Source organism: Pelophylax lessonae, assembly GCF_965119305.1.
Source record: "Pelophylax lessonae genome assembly, chromosome: 11".
In the NCBI taxonomy this organism is placed as follows: Eukaryota; Metazoa; Chordata; class Amphibia; order Anura; family Ranidae; genus Pelophylax; species Pelophylax lessonae.
Genome location: NC_138778.1, coordinates 7,437,076 through 7,452,790, shown reverse-complemented (window position 1 = coordinate 7,452,790; position 15,715 = coordinate 7,437,076). Strand labels below are relative to the sequence as shown.

At 47.6% G+C, this 15,715-nt stretch overlaps 2 protein-coding genes across 2 annotated transcripts in view; one reads left to right on the top strand and one right to left on the bottom strand.

The window, feature by feature from the left end:
• Nucleotides 1-6,545, bottom strand: part of TMC8 (transmembrane channel like 8) — a 57,037-nt gene extending 50,492 nt beyond the window's left edge. The window contains exon 1 of the mRNA XM_082272678.1: nucleotides 6,460-6,545. Coding sequence (XP_082128804.1) covers nucleotides 6,460-6,542 — 83 coding nt within the window. The 5' untranslated portion in view covers nucleotides 6,543-6,545. The remainder of the gene's footprint in view (nucleotides 1-6,459) is intronic.
• Nucleotides 6,546-6,589: 44 nt separating this feature from the next.
• TMC6 (transmembrane channel like 6) overlaps nucleotides 6,590-15,715 on the top strand; it is a 72,349-nt gene continuing 63,223 nt past the window's right edge. Inside the window, exon 1 of the mRNA XM_082272677.1 lies at nucleotides 6,590-6,727. The gene's annotated coding sequence lies outside the window, so the exon portion shown is untranslated. The remainder of the gene's footprint in view (nucleotides 6,728-15,715) is intronic.

The following is a 15,715-nucleotide window of genomic DNA, read 5'->3' as shown; positions in this document are numbered from 1 at the left end:
CAAGCTGCTTAACACTGGCACACATTTTTGGCTTTATCAAAATCTGAATATAATGTATAAAAGCTCTCAACCGTCCCTGATTTTGGGGGACAGTCCCTGATTTAGAAAATCCCTCTGTCCCTCTTTCCTCCTCATTTGTCCCTCATTTTGGTCTTATCTGTATAGTTGTATATAAAATACACTTTTTATTTTTCAAAAGGCGTTTCCCAGTGCTAAACCTTTCATCCAATTTCTAAATTGCTGCATTTGTAAATAACAAAAGCCAATATAAAGGAATAGTAGTGGTAAAAAAAAAAAGCACTTGTGGGTTTAACTAATCATGTTTTCGTATAAATTCTCCTTTAAGGGGGCGTGGCAGGGGTTGTGTCCTTTGCCTATATACCTTTGTTAATAGGTGTCCATCGTTCCCATCTCAAAAAGTTGGGAGGTATGATGTAGTGCTTACCTGCAATGAAGCCACTGGATTGCACCCAGTGCCAGAACAAGGTCATCTAGGGCCAAGAGTGAAGATGCCAAACAGATCTGCAGTGGCAGATGGGAGGAGCTGGAGGGCAGAGAGAGGGGAGAGAGAGCACAACCTGCACCTTCTCCAGGCTCTGTCCAGATCATACTTGTCTCTAGTGATCGACCGATATTGTTTTATTAACACCGATACCGATACCAATATTTTGGTCATCGGATATCTGTATCAGCCGATATCTGCCGATATTTTCGGACGTTAACCACTTTACCACCGGAGGATTTTGCTGTCTTACGTCCAGGCCACTTTTTGCGATTCGGCACTGTGTGAATTTATCTGACAATTGCGCGGTCGTGCGACGCCGTACCCAAACAAAATTTACGTCCTTTTTTCCCCACAAACAGAGCTTTCTTTTGGTGGTATTTGATCACCTGTGCGATTTTTACTTTTTGCGCTATAAACAAAAAAAGAGCGTAAATTTTGAAAAAATAACAATATTTTTCACATATTTTTATATGAAATCCCCCCCAAAAAAATGTAAAAATCAAAATTTTTTTTACATTTTTGGCCAATTTGTTTTCTGCTACCTATGTTTGGTAAAAAAAAATCACAATAAGCGTATTTTGATTGGTTTGCGCAAAAGTTATTGCTTTTACTAACTAAGGGAAAGATTTCTGTCATTTTTGGTGTTTTTTTTTTTTAACGAGTAATGGCGGCGATCTGCGATTTTTTGTGCGGGACTGCGACATTGCGGCGGACAGATCGGACCCTTGACTGACATTTTTGACACTTTTGGGGGTACCAGTGACATTACTACAGTAATCAGTGCTATACATATGCACTGTTACTGTAAAAATGACACTGGCAGGGAAGGGGTTAATTTTTTTGGAGAGGGAGGGGTTAATGTATGCCTGGTGCTTACTGACGTGTGTGGGGGGAGGGGACTATGTGACACAAGGACAGATCGCAGGTTCAGCTATGCTGAACCCTGCAATCTGACCCTGCCTGTCACTTAGGAGATCCGCCCGCTTTGTTTACACAAGCGGGCGGATCTCCAGACTCGATTCCCCGACGATCGGGGAAGAGCGGCGGTGATCACCACCGCTCCTCCCCTGGCCCGACTCCCACTGTGACTGAAAACAGCGGGAGCGAGCCTCCGGCGGTGCGCGTGCGCCGCCCACAAGGGGAGGAGTCCAGCGACGTAGGTCTACGTCGCTGGACCGGAACGGGCCACTTTGCCGCAGTACAGTCAACGTAACTGGTCGGCAAGTGGTTAAAAAATATATATATATGTCAATGTCTACAGGTACTGTTGTGGAGGGATCTGAGGGTCTAAAAGACCCCAAACCCCTCCTCTGCACTTAAAAACATTCAAAAGGCCAAGTTTGGCTGTTTTGAATGCTGTAAGTTTTTTTAATTCGGCGCCGCCATGACCCGGAAGTGATGTCATGACATCACTTCCGGGTACTCCATCACTTCCGGGTACTCGGCGGCGCCGAATTAAAAAAAATGGAGATCCGGTCAGACGGCGAAGGTGCAGGTAGGATTGGGATGGGACGGGAGACCTGGGCGAGCCGCGGAAAGGCGGCGGGAGGGGGGAGACGTCCACTCCTGCTCCTTGTAATGACAGCTGAGCGGCTTCTCAGCCGCATCGGTTGTCATTACAAGACAGCCGACCGTCGGCTATGGACACCGGTACCGCGGTGATGTCTCTAGCTGCAGGCATCACTCCGGTACAAGCACTTTCCCGAAATATCGGCAATATCGGTAAATCAAAAGCCGATTCCGATATATCGGGGAAAGTCCATATCGGCCCTCGATATATCGATAATCGGTCGATCTCTACTTGTCTCCTCCAGTGCTAAGCTGACAGGAGTAGTGAAGCTGCCGTCAATGCACCTGTCAGCTTGTAGGTAGGAACTCTCCGAACAGCATCCTACCACCTCACATGATACCACCGCAGCCTCCTGCCCACCCCTTGTCCTGGCCCTGCCTTCACCAGTCATGACCTGTCCTTTCCTGGACCCAGAGCACCACCAACACATCTGTAAATGTTTCAATGGGCTTTCTTTTGGAGCAAAGTCCTGCAGCAGGAGAGTGTGGGTTAAATAAGTCAAATAACAGCTTGATATGTGATACCAGTTACCAAAATTACACTTTTTGTTCCCCAGAGCCGGTGTTCTGCCGAAAACTCCAACTTGCCGAGATCTCCAACCACGTTATTTCTGGTGACTCTACACCAGGAGAATTAGGAGATTTCGACCCCTCTGTGTTTTCACACAACACCGCCATCCTTTACAGCCCAGTAGAAGCTATAATTAGTGCAGATTGTTGGACTAACATTCTGCACTAATTATAGCATGTACCGGAGTGTAAAGGCTGCCGGTGTTGTGTGAAAACACAGAGGGGTCGAAATCTCCAAATATTCCTTGTGTACAGTCACCGGAAATAACGTTGTGGAGATCTCTGCAAGCAGGGGCAACTTTTGGTCCAGGGGCAAGTACAAACCAGAGGCCCATGGTGCAGCAACTCAGCCCCCCTCCCACTCTCCCTCTTCCCTGTCTCCTCCTGACCCCCATTCCAGGCTGAAGCTTGGCTCCAGGTATTCTCTACTCACTGGCCAAATTTGGGTTCCCGACCTGGCCAGTGGGAAGCAGTTGGGGGAAGCTGGGACAGCTCAGTTGGGGCTGCCTGGGGGAGGAAAACCCTTCAATGGGGCATGGAACCGGCTTCTGCTCAGACACAGTTTACACCATCCATGCTGGGGGGAGAGTCATGCGCTCTGTCCTTGTCTTCACCCCACACTCAGTAGGTCAGTGGTGGGGACTTTTTACTTTTGTTCAGCAGGAATCCTTTAGGCATGTCTGTGGCAGAAGTGGTGCAGCCTTTTTTAAAGGGCATCAGAGTGGCCCGGGGGGGGGGGGGGGGGGGCAATTGCCCCCCTGCCCCCTGGCCCAGTCCTCCCCTGTCGGCAAATATACAAAAAGATTGCAGCGCTCAAATAGAATAAAGTGCAAACATATAAAAGTGCATCAATTGTATACATTGTCCCAATAATGGGTTATAACATAACAATATAACGATTGTTCATTCAAAAATTCAAAAGTTCATTAAAAGTGTCCCAGTGCAAATGATAAATTGTAAGAGTTCACACGTGTAGCTGTGTCCAGCACCGTATAAGTGAATTTCAAGCTCACCGGAGCCAAATGCTGTCTATGTTATAGGATAGCAATAGGGTATTTGACAATAAACCTTGTGATCTCTGGAAGTCTGGGTTCTCGACGACATCCGGCCACAGGGACACCCTCCAGTAAATTTGTCAGCTCAACACATCACATGAGAGTTCAAATAAAAAAGGAAGAGGCTCATGGTGTAGTACGAAGTAAAAGTTGAAATTTAATAAAATACTGTAACACTGACAACCAATACAGTGTACATAAGATAAAAAAAAGCAATATCAGTAAAAAGACTCACATCAAAAGCCACCTCTTCATAAATGGACCTTAGGCATTGAGGTAATAGCTGTCGGCAAGTTGTAGTTTTCAGTAGTACACCGGTAATGTAGGAGACACACTACTACACAAAGGCCCTGCCTAACTACTGGCCAGTGGAACACTATTTTCATCATTCCCACTGGCAATGGGGCCCTTGCGTTGGAGCACCTAATTGTGAAAGCAAGATGGAGGCCTCTCTACTGACTATGGTGCTTCCCAAGCGGTCCTTCGTGACTGGTGAAAGGGTCTTTCTTCTCAAGCCTGCTCACAAGCAATGATGGCCTGAACATTGGATGGCAAGCCATTTTTGGCTTGTACTTGCAGCAGGAGGCTGCTAGCTGTGTGCACCCAGTTGGTCAGTCTGTAGGAGACAGACGCAGGCCTGGAGTGTAAGACCAGAGCGGCAGTGCTGCAAGTACAAGCTGAAACGGCTGAATGTTGTTTATGTTGAAGGAGAAGAAATCCTGAAAACACCTGCAAGTGAAACCCATGTTTGTGTTTACTGAACTTTCTTTTATTAAAATGGACAAGAAAAGCCCTTAAAAAGAAGACAAGCGAGTGGTGGTGTCCTTAAACACTCTATTTTTAGCACACTACAAAAGGGGGGGAGTGTGTTTGGTCCCCGAAATGCATTGGTTCTGTTCTGCTCTGAAATTATTTTATCACTATATTACCTTGAACTCTTGGACATTGGTTTGGTGCTCTCATTGGATTGCATGTACACTATGTTATCAAAAGTATTGGGACGCCTGCCTTTACACGCACATGAACATGAATTTTAATGGCATCCCAGTCTTAGTCCGTAGGGTTCAATATTGAGTTGGCCCACCCTTTGCAGCTATAACAGCTTCAACTCTTCTGGGAAGGCCGTCCACAAGGTTTAGGAGTGTGTGAATGCAGAAACGCATTTGTGAGGTCAGGCACTGATTTTGGACGAGAAGTCCTGGCTCGCAGTCTCCACTCTAATTCATCTGAAAGGTATTCTATCGGGTTAAGGTCAGGACTCTGTGCAGGCCAGTCAAGTTCCTCCTCCCCAAACTCGCTCATCCATGTCTTTATAGACTTTATGCATGTATGCATGGACACATAGGCTAACAAAGAGGTGCATTTATAGGTTGAAAAAACGCATGAAAAAGCAGCATTTTTTTCAGCTGAGTGTGCATGCAGGGCCGGCGCTACCGCTAGGTGAACTAGGCACCCGCCCAGGGCGCAGCCACGGCCGCTGGTTTCCCTACTCTCCACTTGCTTCCTAACACTCAGCTGTAGTAGTGTAGCTTGGGGGGCAGGGGAAGAGGCAACCGTGGGCGAAGCAGCTGCCCCTTGAGCCCCTTGTTGTAATGGAGAGTCCAGGGGTCTGACAAACAGCGGCATCCTTGGGGCGCGGGCATCTATCTCCACATGGCAAGTGGGTCGGCCCTGGGAATGGAGGCCAGGGGGAAGGTGAACAGCAAGGGCAGCTAGGCGTGAGAACCCGGGAGGGAGAAAAGCTCCACTGCCTCCCTAGCCCTCCAAGAGGCAAGCAGCAGCACCCCTCCCTCTCTCACACCCCTCACTCCCTCTCTCATCTCCCCCTTCCTCTCTCACCCCTCCCTCTCTCTCTCACCCCTCCCTCTCTCACACCCCTCACTCCCTCTCTCATCTCCCCCTTCCTCTCTCACCCCTCCCTCTCTCTCACCCCTCCCTATCTCTCTCACCCCTCTCTCTCTCTCACCCCTCCCTCTCTCTCACCCCTCCCTATCTCTCTCACCCCTCTCTCTCTCACCCTCCCTCTCTCTCACCCGTCCCTCTCTCTCTCACCCCTCCCTCCCTCTCTCACCCCTCCCTCCCTCTCTCATCTCCCCCTTCCTCTTTCACCCCCTCTCACCCCCCTCTCTCACCCCTCCCTCTCTCTCACCCCTCCCTCTCTCTCTCACCCCTCCCTCTCTCACACCCCTCACTCCCTCTCTCATCTCCCCCTTCCTCTCTCACCCCTCCCTATCTCTCTCACCCCTCTCTCTCTCTCACCCCTCTCTCTCTCTCACCCCTGCCTCTCTCTCTCACCCCTGCCTCTCTCTCTCACCCCTCCCTCTCTCTCTCACCCCTCCCTCTCTCTCTCTCTCTCAGAGACAGTCTAACAGGTTGCCCTCTCTCAGTTATGGTTATATTAGATCATTCAGTTTTATTTTTTGGGGGGGGGGGAGGGGTGCAAGTAGCTGGTCTTGCCTAGGGTGCAAAATAGTCTAGCACCGGCCCTGTGTGCATGAGGACTTATAAGGCATCAAAGGCTGAATTCACTAAGCTCTATGCCAGGATAAGGATCTTTATGTTCAGCCACGTGATTGTAATGTTCAAATCTCATTGGACTCAGCTGAAAATAACTGTCACTTTTGCAAACAATAAAGTCCCTTCTCCCGGCGTGCCAAGCATTGTGAATCCGTCATCCTTTCAATCCGGCCGACCGGCTCTCCTCCTGACCCCGTCCCTTACATTGAATTAGGAAGGTTGGCACGGCTGACACTCACTTACCTTGTTTGTTGTTTTTCGGGGACCTCTCCACTTCTGTGAACTGCTGTTACTGATAAGTTCAGACGGGAAGTTGTGATGCGCATGCATCTAGCACAGAGGAAACCACAAGAAATGCAAGGGAGTGTCAGCTCCTCTACCCGGGTGTACGGGGCGGCAGACCTTAGTGATGGTAATCCATGGTCATGCCAGTGACAGAGCCGCTACAATGTAACAGAACGCAGAAACAAGGAGATTATGGGAAGACATCGAGACGGCCAACGGAAAGAAGGTAAAGGAGTAAATCCCTCGGTGACGGCAGGGCTGCAATGAGCAGGCATTGCATGTAATGGCAACTTACTTGCCTTAAAGAAAACCCATACTGAGACAAACATGGCTGAACACCTAAAAATTGCTTAATGCCTGGCTGTCTCTGCTTTTAGGGTCAGTATTGTTTGAGTCGCAGACCTAAAACAAGACATGGAAACCAATGGATCAGCATCATTTTCAAAGGGAAGTCAGCAGTAGCTAAAAACACTGCAGGGGGGATATTACTAAAGGCTAATAGATGGTGCACTTTGCAAGTGCAGTTGCTCCAGAGCTTAGTAACTAAGGGGGAGCTCTGCTGACTTCCATCATCCAATCATGTGCAAGCAAAAATGCATTTTTTTAATTTTCCTTGCACATGATTGGGTATTCTTTGCAAAGTGAAGCTTTTATCTCATTTACTAAGCTTTGGAGCCAGGGCTGCTGATAGAGGGGGACCCCCAGTCCTCCCATAGGGGGCCAGGGAACACAGGGGGGCCCCAACAGCATGGGGAATCGGTGCGGTCGGGCAGAGGGGCAATTACAGAAGGAAGCCCTGTGCGGCTGTCTGCAGTGGCTGAAAGCCAGTCTCTCCCCCTCCTGCCAACTTTCAGCTGCTGCAGGGAGAGACACAGACACAGCGCATCATTCTTCTAATTGCTTCTCCGATACCGATCCCCCTCCCTGTTCTGCCCGCTCCTGTTCCCGTGTGTGCCCCTCTTTTACTGTGACCCCCCTTCCCTGTTCTGCCCGCTCCTGTTCCCCTGTGTGCCCCTCTTTCACTGTGACCCCCCCCTCCCTGTTCTGCCCGCTCCTGTTCCCCTGTGTGCCCCTCTTTCACTGTGACCCCCCCTCCCTGTTCTGCCCGCTCCTGTTCCCCTGTGTGCCCCTCTTTCACTGTGACCCCCCCCTCCCTGTTCTGCCCGCTCCTGTTCCCCTGTGTGCCCCTCTTTCACTGTGACCCCCCCTTCCTGTTCTGCCCGCTCCTGTTCCCCTGTGTGCCCCTCTTTCACTGTGACCCCCCCTCCCTGTTCTGCCCACTCCTGTTCCCCTGTGTGCCCCTCTTTCCCTGTGACCCCCCCTCCCTGTTCTGCCCGCTCCTGTTCCCCTGTGTGCCCCTCTTTCACTGTGACCCCCCCTCCCTGTTCTGCCCGCTCCTGTTCCCCTGTGTGCCCCTCTTTCACTGTGACCCCCCTCCCTCCCGCAGCGCTGCAGGTTTCCGTGTCCTGTAAAAAAACAAAAATAACAAATTGTAAAAAAAAAATAACAATTAAACATTGTAATAAAAAAATTGTAAATTAAATAATTGTAAACATTTTTAACTTTTAAAAAATGTAAAAAACATATTAAAAGGGCTAATTCACACGGGTTCCCTGTTATGTTTGTGTCCACTAATAATGATTTTAGTGTATTTTTAGTGAAAATATTGTCTTATCATATTCAGGGGGGCCCCGGGTAGGCTGTACAGGGCCCTGTGATTTCTAACAGCAGCCCTGTCTGGAGCAACTGCACTTGCAAAGTGTACAGTCTATTTGCCTTTAGCATAGGAACTCCCAATGTGTTTTGTTCTATTTGTTCCATAATGCAAAATCATATATGTTGATCCTGCCAGAAATCTTGTGAGCGGGAGCTTCCTGTATACTCTGCCAAGCTGTTCTCTTATCAGTTACATTGTTCCAAGCTGTCTTCACCTTCAACTATAGGTAGTGCAAGGGCCTGCCTGATTGCATTACATATGTTTAGGTTCGACCTCATATTATAAGGTTTTGGTAAGAACGGCCATACATTATACAATTTTCTTTAGAATTACCAAAACTATATAATACGAGGTCAAACCTAAACACTTTCTATGTGTATGAAAATAAGGCAGGCCCTTGCACTACATAGTTGAAGGTAAATCTATGGAAATTGTACAAGAAAATTGTATAATGTAGGGCCTGCCAGCTGGATGCACACTATCTAGCTAGAGGCATCATCCCAGTACTGTTTTTTTGAGCCGGCAGTCAGCTTTCCGGCGGTAACGACCGATGCGTTACGGCTCGGGAGCCGCTCGATCGTTACCCCCGCGAGCCGGAGGGGACATCCCCCCCCTCCCGCCGCCTTCCGCGGCTCTGCCTGGGTCTCCCGTCCCACCGGGAGGCCCGAGCACCCAGCCGCCGCGGAAGCAGCTTCGATCGAGTCTCCGATGACGTAACCCGGAGGCGGCGTCCATGACGAAACGTCCGGGTTACTCGGCTGCTAAAGGCGGCAGATTCAAAAAGTGAATGTATTCAAAAATGCAGTTTTCGGCGTTTTGAATACATGGAAGTGTAGTGGAGGGGTTTGGGGTCTTTTAGAGCCTCGATTCCTCCATAGAGAGTACTTGTCACTGCCTATTACTGTCACATTCCCCCCCTCCCCCTGTTCCCTCCATAGAGAGTACCTGTCACTGCCTATTGCTGTCACAAGGGATGTTTACATTGCTTGTGACAGCAATAAAAGTGATCAGATTTTTTTTTTTAAAAAAACCTGTGTTAAAATGAAAAAAATAAAAATAAATAAATAGGAAAAAAAAAATGTAGCCGCCCCCGACGCCGTTAGTTCGCGCACGAAAGAAAACGTATATGGAAGTCGCGCCGCAAATGAAATCGCGGTTCAAACCACACATGTGAGGTATCGCCGCGATCGCCAGAGCAAGAGCAATAATTTTAAAAAAAGAGCTACACTCTAACTCTAAACTGGTAACCATTAAAAAATGTTAAAGCGTCGCCTATGGAGATTTTTATTGACCGTAGTTTGTTGCCATTCCGCGGGTGTGCGCAATTTTAAACCGTAACATGTTGGGTATCTATTTACTCGGCGTGACATCATCTTTCACAATATATAAAAAATGGGCAAACTTTACTGTTGAGTTTTTTTTAAATGCAGGGAAATGTTATTTTTCGTTATTTTTCCCCAAAAAATGGCGTTTGAAAGACTGCTGCGCAAATACCGCGTGACAAAAAATATTGCAATGACCGCCATTTTATTCTCCAGAGTCTTTGCTAAAAAAAAATATGTTTTGGGGTTTTAAGTAGTTTTCTAGCAAAAAATACTGATTTTAACTTGGAAACAAAAAATTTCAAAAATAGGCCTGGTCTTAAAGTGGTTAACAAGTTATTTCTCACACCCGGCATTGCGATTCTTGCAACTACACCCCAAAACACATTCTGCTACTCCTCCTGAGTATGGCGATAACACATGTGAGACTTTTTCACAGCCTGATCACATAGATGAGTGCAACACCCAAATAGCATCTTCAGCCATAATCCACTTTAAGACCTGGCCTTCTTCTGACCCTTTTTGTTTACAAGTAAAAATCAGTATTTTTGCTAGAAAATGAATAGAACCCCCCCAAACATGATGTATTTTTGTAGCAGAGGCCCTGGAGAATAAAATGGTGGGTTTTGCAAATTTTTATGTTACACAGTATTTGCCCAGCAGTTTTTTTAACGCAATTTTTCTCATTAATGCATAAATACATTTTAATAAATCTCATTGCACACAGAGACAATAAAATACCCAAATTTTTAGTAAAATATAAAATTTTGGGTTGCGCTGGGTAAATAGATACCAAACATATCACACTTTAAAATTGTGCACGCTAATGAAATGGTGCCAAACTTCGGTATTTAAAAATCTCAATAGGCAACGCTTTATAAGCCTTAATTGGTTACCAGTTTAGAATTACACAGGTGGTCTGGTGCTAGAATTATTGCTCTCGCTCTGACGTTCTCAGCGATACCTCACATGTGGTGCTATCGCTGTTTACGTATGCATACAGGACCAACGTTTGCATTAAACTTTACAAGCGAGCATGGGGGCTCTTTAATTGTTTTATTTATTTATGGTGGGACACTGATACACTGACAGATGTTGGTGTCACAATGGTGTACTATTGCAGATGTTTTGTGCATTGGTGCAGATGTGATGGGGGACTGACAGATGTTTTGTGCGCTGGTGCAGATTTGATGGGGGACTGACAGATGTTTTGTGCACTGATACAGATGTGATGTTGGACTGACAGATGTTTTGTGCGCTGGTACAAATGTAATGGGGGACTGACAGATGTTTTGTGCACTGGTACAGATGTGATGGGGGACTGACAGATGTTTTGTGCACTGGTACAGATGTAATGGGGGACTGACAGATGTTTTGTGCACTGGTACAGATGTAATGGGGGACTGACAGATGTTTTGTGCACTGGTACAGATGTGATGGGGGAATGACATTTGTTTTGTGCACTGGTACAGATGTGATGGGGGACTGACAGATGTTTTGTGCACTGGTGCAGATGTGATGGGTGACTGACAGATGTTTTGTGCACTGGTGCAGATGTGATGGGTGACTGACAGATGTTTTGTGCACTGGTACAGATGTGATGGGGGACTGACAGATGTTTTGTGCACTGATACAGATGTGATGGGGGACTGACAGATGTTTTGTGCACTGATACAGATGTGATGGGGGACTGACAGATGTTTTGTGTGCTGGTACAGATTTGATGGGGGACTGACAGATGTTTTGTGCGCTGGTACAAATGTAATGGGGGACTGACAGATGTTTTGTGCACTGGTACAGATGTGATGGGGGACTGACAGATGTTTTGTGCACTGGTGCAGATGTGATGGGGGACTGACAGATGTTTTGTGCACTGGTGCAGATGTGATGGGTGACTGACAGATGTTTTGTGCACTGGTGCAGATGTGATGGGGGACTGACAGATGTTTTGTGCGCTGGTGCAGATGTGATGGGTGACTGACAGATGTTTTGTGCGCTGATACAGATGTGATGGGGGACTGACAGATGTTTTGTGTGCTGGTACAAATTTGATGGGGGACTGACAGATGTTTTGTGCACTGGTACAAATGTAATGGGGGACTGACAGATGTTTTGTGCACTGGTGCAGATGTGATGGGGGACTGACAGATGTTTTGTGCACTGGTGCAGATGTGATGGGGGACTGACAGATGTTTTGTGCACTGGTGCAGATGTGATGGGGGACTGACAGATGTTTTGTGCGCTGGTGCCGATGTGATGGGTGACTGACAGATGTTTTGTGCACTGATACAGATGTGATGGGGGACTGACAGATGTTTTGTGCGCTGGTACAGATTTGATGGGGGACTGACAGATGTTTTGTGCACTGATACAGATGTGATGTTGGACTGACAGATGTTTTGTGCACTGGTACAGATGTAATGGGGGACTGACAGATGTTTTGTGCACTGGTACAGATGTGATGGGGGACTGACATTTGTTTTGTGCACTGGTACAGATGTGATGGGGGACTGACAGATGTTTTGTGCACTGGTGCAGATGTGATGGGTGACTGACAGATGTTTTGTGCACTGGTGCAGATGTGATGGGTGACTGACAGATGTTTTGTGCACTGGTACAGATGTGATGGGGGACTGACAGATGTTTTGTGCACTGATACAGATGTGATGGGGGTCTGACAGATGTTTTGTGCACTGATACAGATGTGATGGGGGACTGACAGATGTTTTGTGTGCTGGTACAGATTTGATGGGGGACTGACAGATGTTTTGTGCGCTGGTACAAATGTAATGGGGGACTGACAGATGTTTTGTGCACTGGTACAGATGTGATGGGGGACTGACAGATGTTTTGTGCACTGGTGCAGATGTGATGGGGGACTGACAGATGTTTTGTGCACTGGTGCAGATGTGATGGGTGACTGACAGATGTTTTGTGCACTGGTGCAGATGTGATGGGGGACTGACAGATGTTTTGTGCGCTGGTGCAGATGTGATGGGTGACTGACAGATGTTTTGTGCGCTGATACAGATGTGATGGGGGACTGACAGATGTTTTGTGTGCTGGTACAGATTTGATGGGGGACTGACAGATGTTTTGTGCACTGGTACAAATGTAATGGGGGACTGACAGATGTTTTGTGCGCTGGTACAGATTTGATGGGGGACTGACAGATGTTTTGTGCACTGATACAGATGTGATGTTGGACTGACAGATGTTTTGTGCACTGGTACAGATGTGATGGGGGACTGACAGATGTTTTGTGCACTGGTACAGATGTGATGGGGGACTGACAGATGTTTTGTGCACTGGTACAGATGTAATGGGCGACTGACATTTGTTTTGTGCACTGGTACAGATGTGATGGGGGACTGACAGATGTTTTGTGCACTGGTGCAGATGTGATGGGGGACTGACAGATGTTTTGTGCACTGGTGCAGATGTAATGGGGAACTGACAGATGTTTTGTGCACTGGTACAGATGTGATGGGGGACTGACAGATGTTTTATGCACTGGTGCAGATGTGATGGGGGACTGACAGATGTTTTGTGCACTGGTGCAGATGTGATGGGTGACTGACAGATGTTTTGTGCACTGGTGCAGATGTGATGGGGGACTGACAGATGTTTTGTGCACTGACACAGATGTGATGGGGGACTGACAGATGTTTTGTGCACTGATACAGATGTGATGGGGACTGACAGATGTTTTGTGCACTGATACAGATGTGATGGGGGACTGACAGATGTTTTGTGCGCTGGTGCAGATTTGATGGGGGACTGACAGATGTTTTGTGCACTGATACAGATGTGATGTTGGACTGACAGATGTTTTGTGCGCTGGTACAAATGTAATGGGGGACTGACAGATGTTTTGTGCACTGGTACAGATGTGATGGGGGACTGACAGGTGTTTTGTGCACTGGTACAGATGTAATGGGGGACTGACATTTGTTTTGTGCACTGGTATAGATGTGATGGGGGACTGACAGATGTTTTGTGCACTGACACAGATGTGATGGGGGACTGACAGATGTTTTGTGCACTGATACAGATGTGATGGGGACTGACAGATGTTTTGTGCACTGATACAGATGTGATGGGGGACTGACAGATGTTTTGTGCGCTGGTGCAGATTTGATGGGGGACTGACAGATGTTTTGTGCACTGATACAGATGTGATGTTGGACTGACAGACAGATGTGATGTTGGACTGACAGATGTTTTGTGCGCTGGTACAAATGTAATGGGGGACTGACAGATGTTTTGTGCACTGGTACAGATGTGATGGGGGACTGACAGGTGTTTTGTGCACTGGTACAGATGTAATGGGGGACTGACATTTGTTTTGTGCACTGGTATAGATGTGATGGGGGACTGACAGATGTTTTGTGCACTGGTACAGATGTGATGTTGGACTGACAGATGTTTTGTGCACTGGTACAGATGTAATGGGGGACTGACAGATGTTTTGTGCACTGGTACAGATGTGATGGGGGACTGACAGATGTTTTGTGCACTGGTACAGATGTAATGGGCGACTGACATTTGTTTTGTGCACTGTTACATATGTGATGGGGGACTGAAAGATGTTTTGTGCACTGGTGCAGATGTGATGGGGGACTGACAGATGTTTTGTGCACTGATACAGATGTGATGGGGGACTGACAGATGTTTTGTGCACTGTTACAGATGTGATGGGGGACTGACAGACGTTTTGTGCACTGATACAGATGTGATGGGGGACTGACAGATGTTTCATGCACTGGTGCAGATGTAATGGGGGACTGACAGATGTTTTGTGCACTGGTGCAGATGTAATGGGGGACTGACAGATGTTTTGTGCACTGGTATAGATGTAAAAGGGATTGACATTTGTTTTGTGCACTGATACAGATGTGATGGGGGACTGACAGGTGTTTTGTGCACTGGTGCAGATGTGATGGGGGCTCTAAAGGAGCTTACAATCTAAGGACATTCCTTCACACACACACACACACTGGTGCCAATTAAGGCAGGAGCTAATTAAGGACAGCACATGCAAACTCCATGCAGATAGTGTCCTAGGTCCGAGAACCCCAGAGCTGCAAAGCAGACATACTAACCCTAATCCAAGGCCGTTTTACCGAATGGGCATGCTGGGAAGTTGCCTTGGGCCCCACCTGCCCAGCGACCCAGCCCCAGCCCCCGCTAAGCATTAGTCTTGATTCCCGTATGCATCCTGCCACTGAACTTAGCAGGTGGCAAGCGCCTGTCGGCCCTGTGCTGCGGTCAGGCCATTTGGGCCGTGGAGGGGGAGCCCACAACTGCAGGAATGCCTGTCCACCTCCACGGGAACAGGCGCACACAGGTCAGTAGTCTGACTCCTGTCTGTGTGAACTTGGAAGCTGTCATTAGCCTGGCACTGCTGTACCAATAAATATCACCTTATCCATAATTTGCATTTTTATTCTCATGGGTGATTGTGTTGGCGGGGCCCCAGTGCGCTGCATTGTCCGGGGCCCTTTAATGCTCTTAATATGGCACTGCCCTAAACCCCAGTGCTGCCCTACATATCGCAAGTGTTGTCATCCTAGAACTAAAAACTGATACAATCAGATAAGAACTGCAATATATGAGATTCTTGTTATTGAGATTGGAGACACAGAAACACAAATATTTATGTAGAATAAAGATACACAAACACAAAGAAGGAAGTTTTTAAACTTTAGTGTTATGAAACTTTTCCAGCTGAGGCGGTGAGAAAGTCCTCATGTGTACTGATAGCAGGATGTCACATGTTCTATGATGTCATCATTTATACTGATAGCAGGATGTCACATGGTCTATGATGTCATCATTTATACTGATAGCAGGATGTCACATGTTCTATGATGTCATCATTTATACTGATAGCAGGGTATGCCTGAGTTCTGGGGTCTGTATACCTGCTGTGCCCATTATGAGGGGTTCCCACCATCCCTGTGCTGAGTTCCTGGGTCTGTACACCTGCTGTGCCCATTATGAGGGGTTCCCACCATCCCTGTGCCAAGTTCCCGGGTCTATACATATGTTGTGCCCATTATGAGGGGTTCCCACCATCCCTCTGCTGAGTTCCCAAGTCTGTACACCTGCTGTGCCCATTATGAAGGGTTCCCGCCATCCCTGTGCTGAGTTCCCGGGTCTGTACACCTGC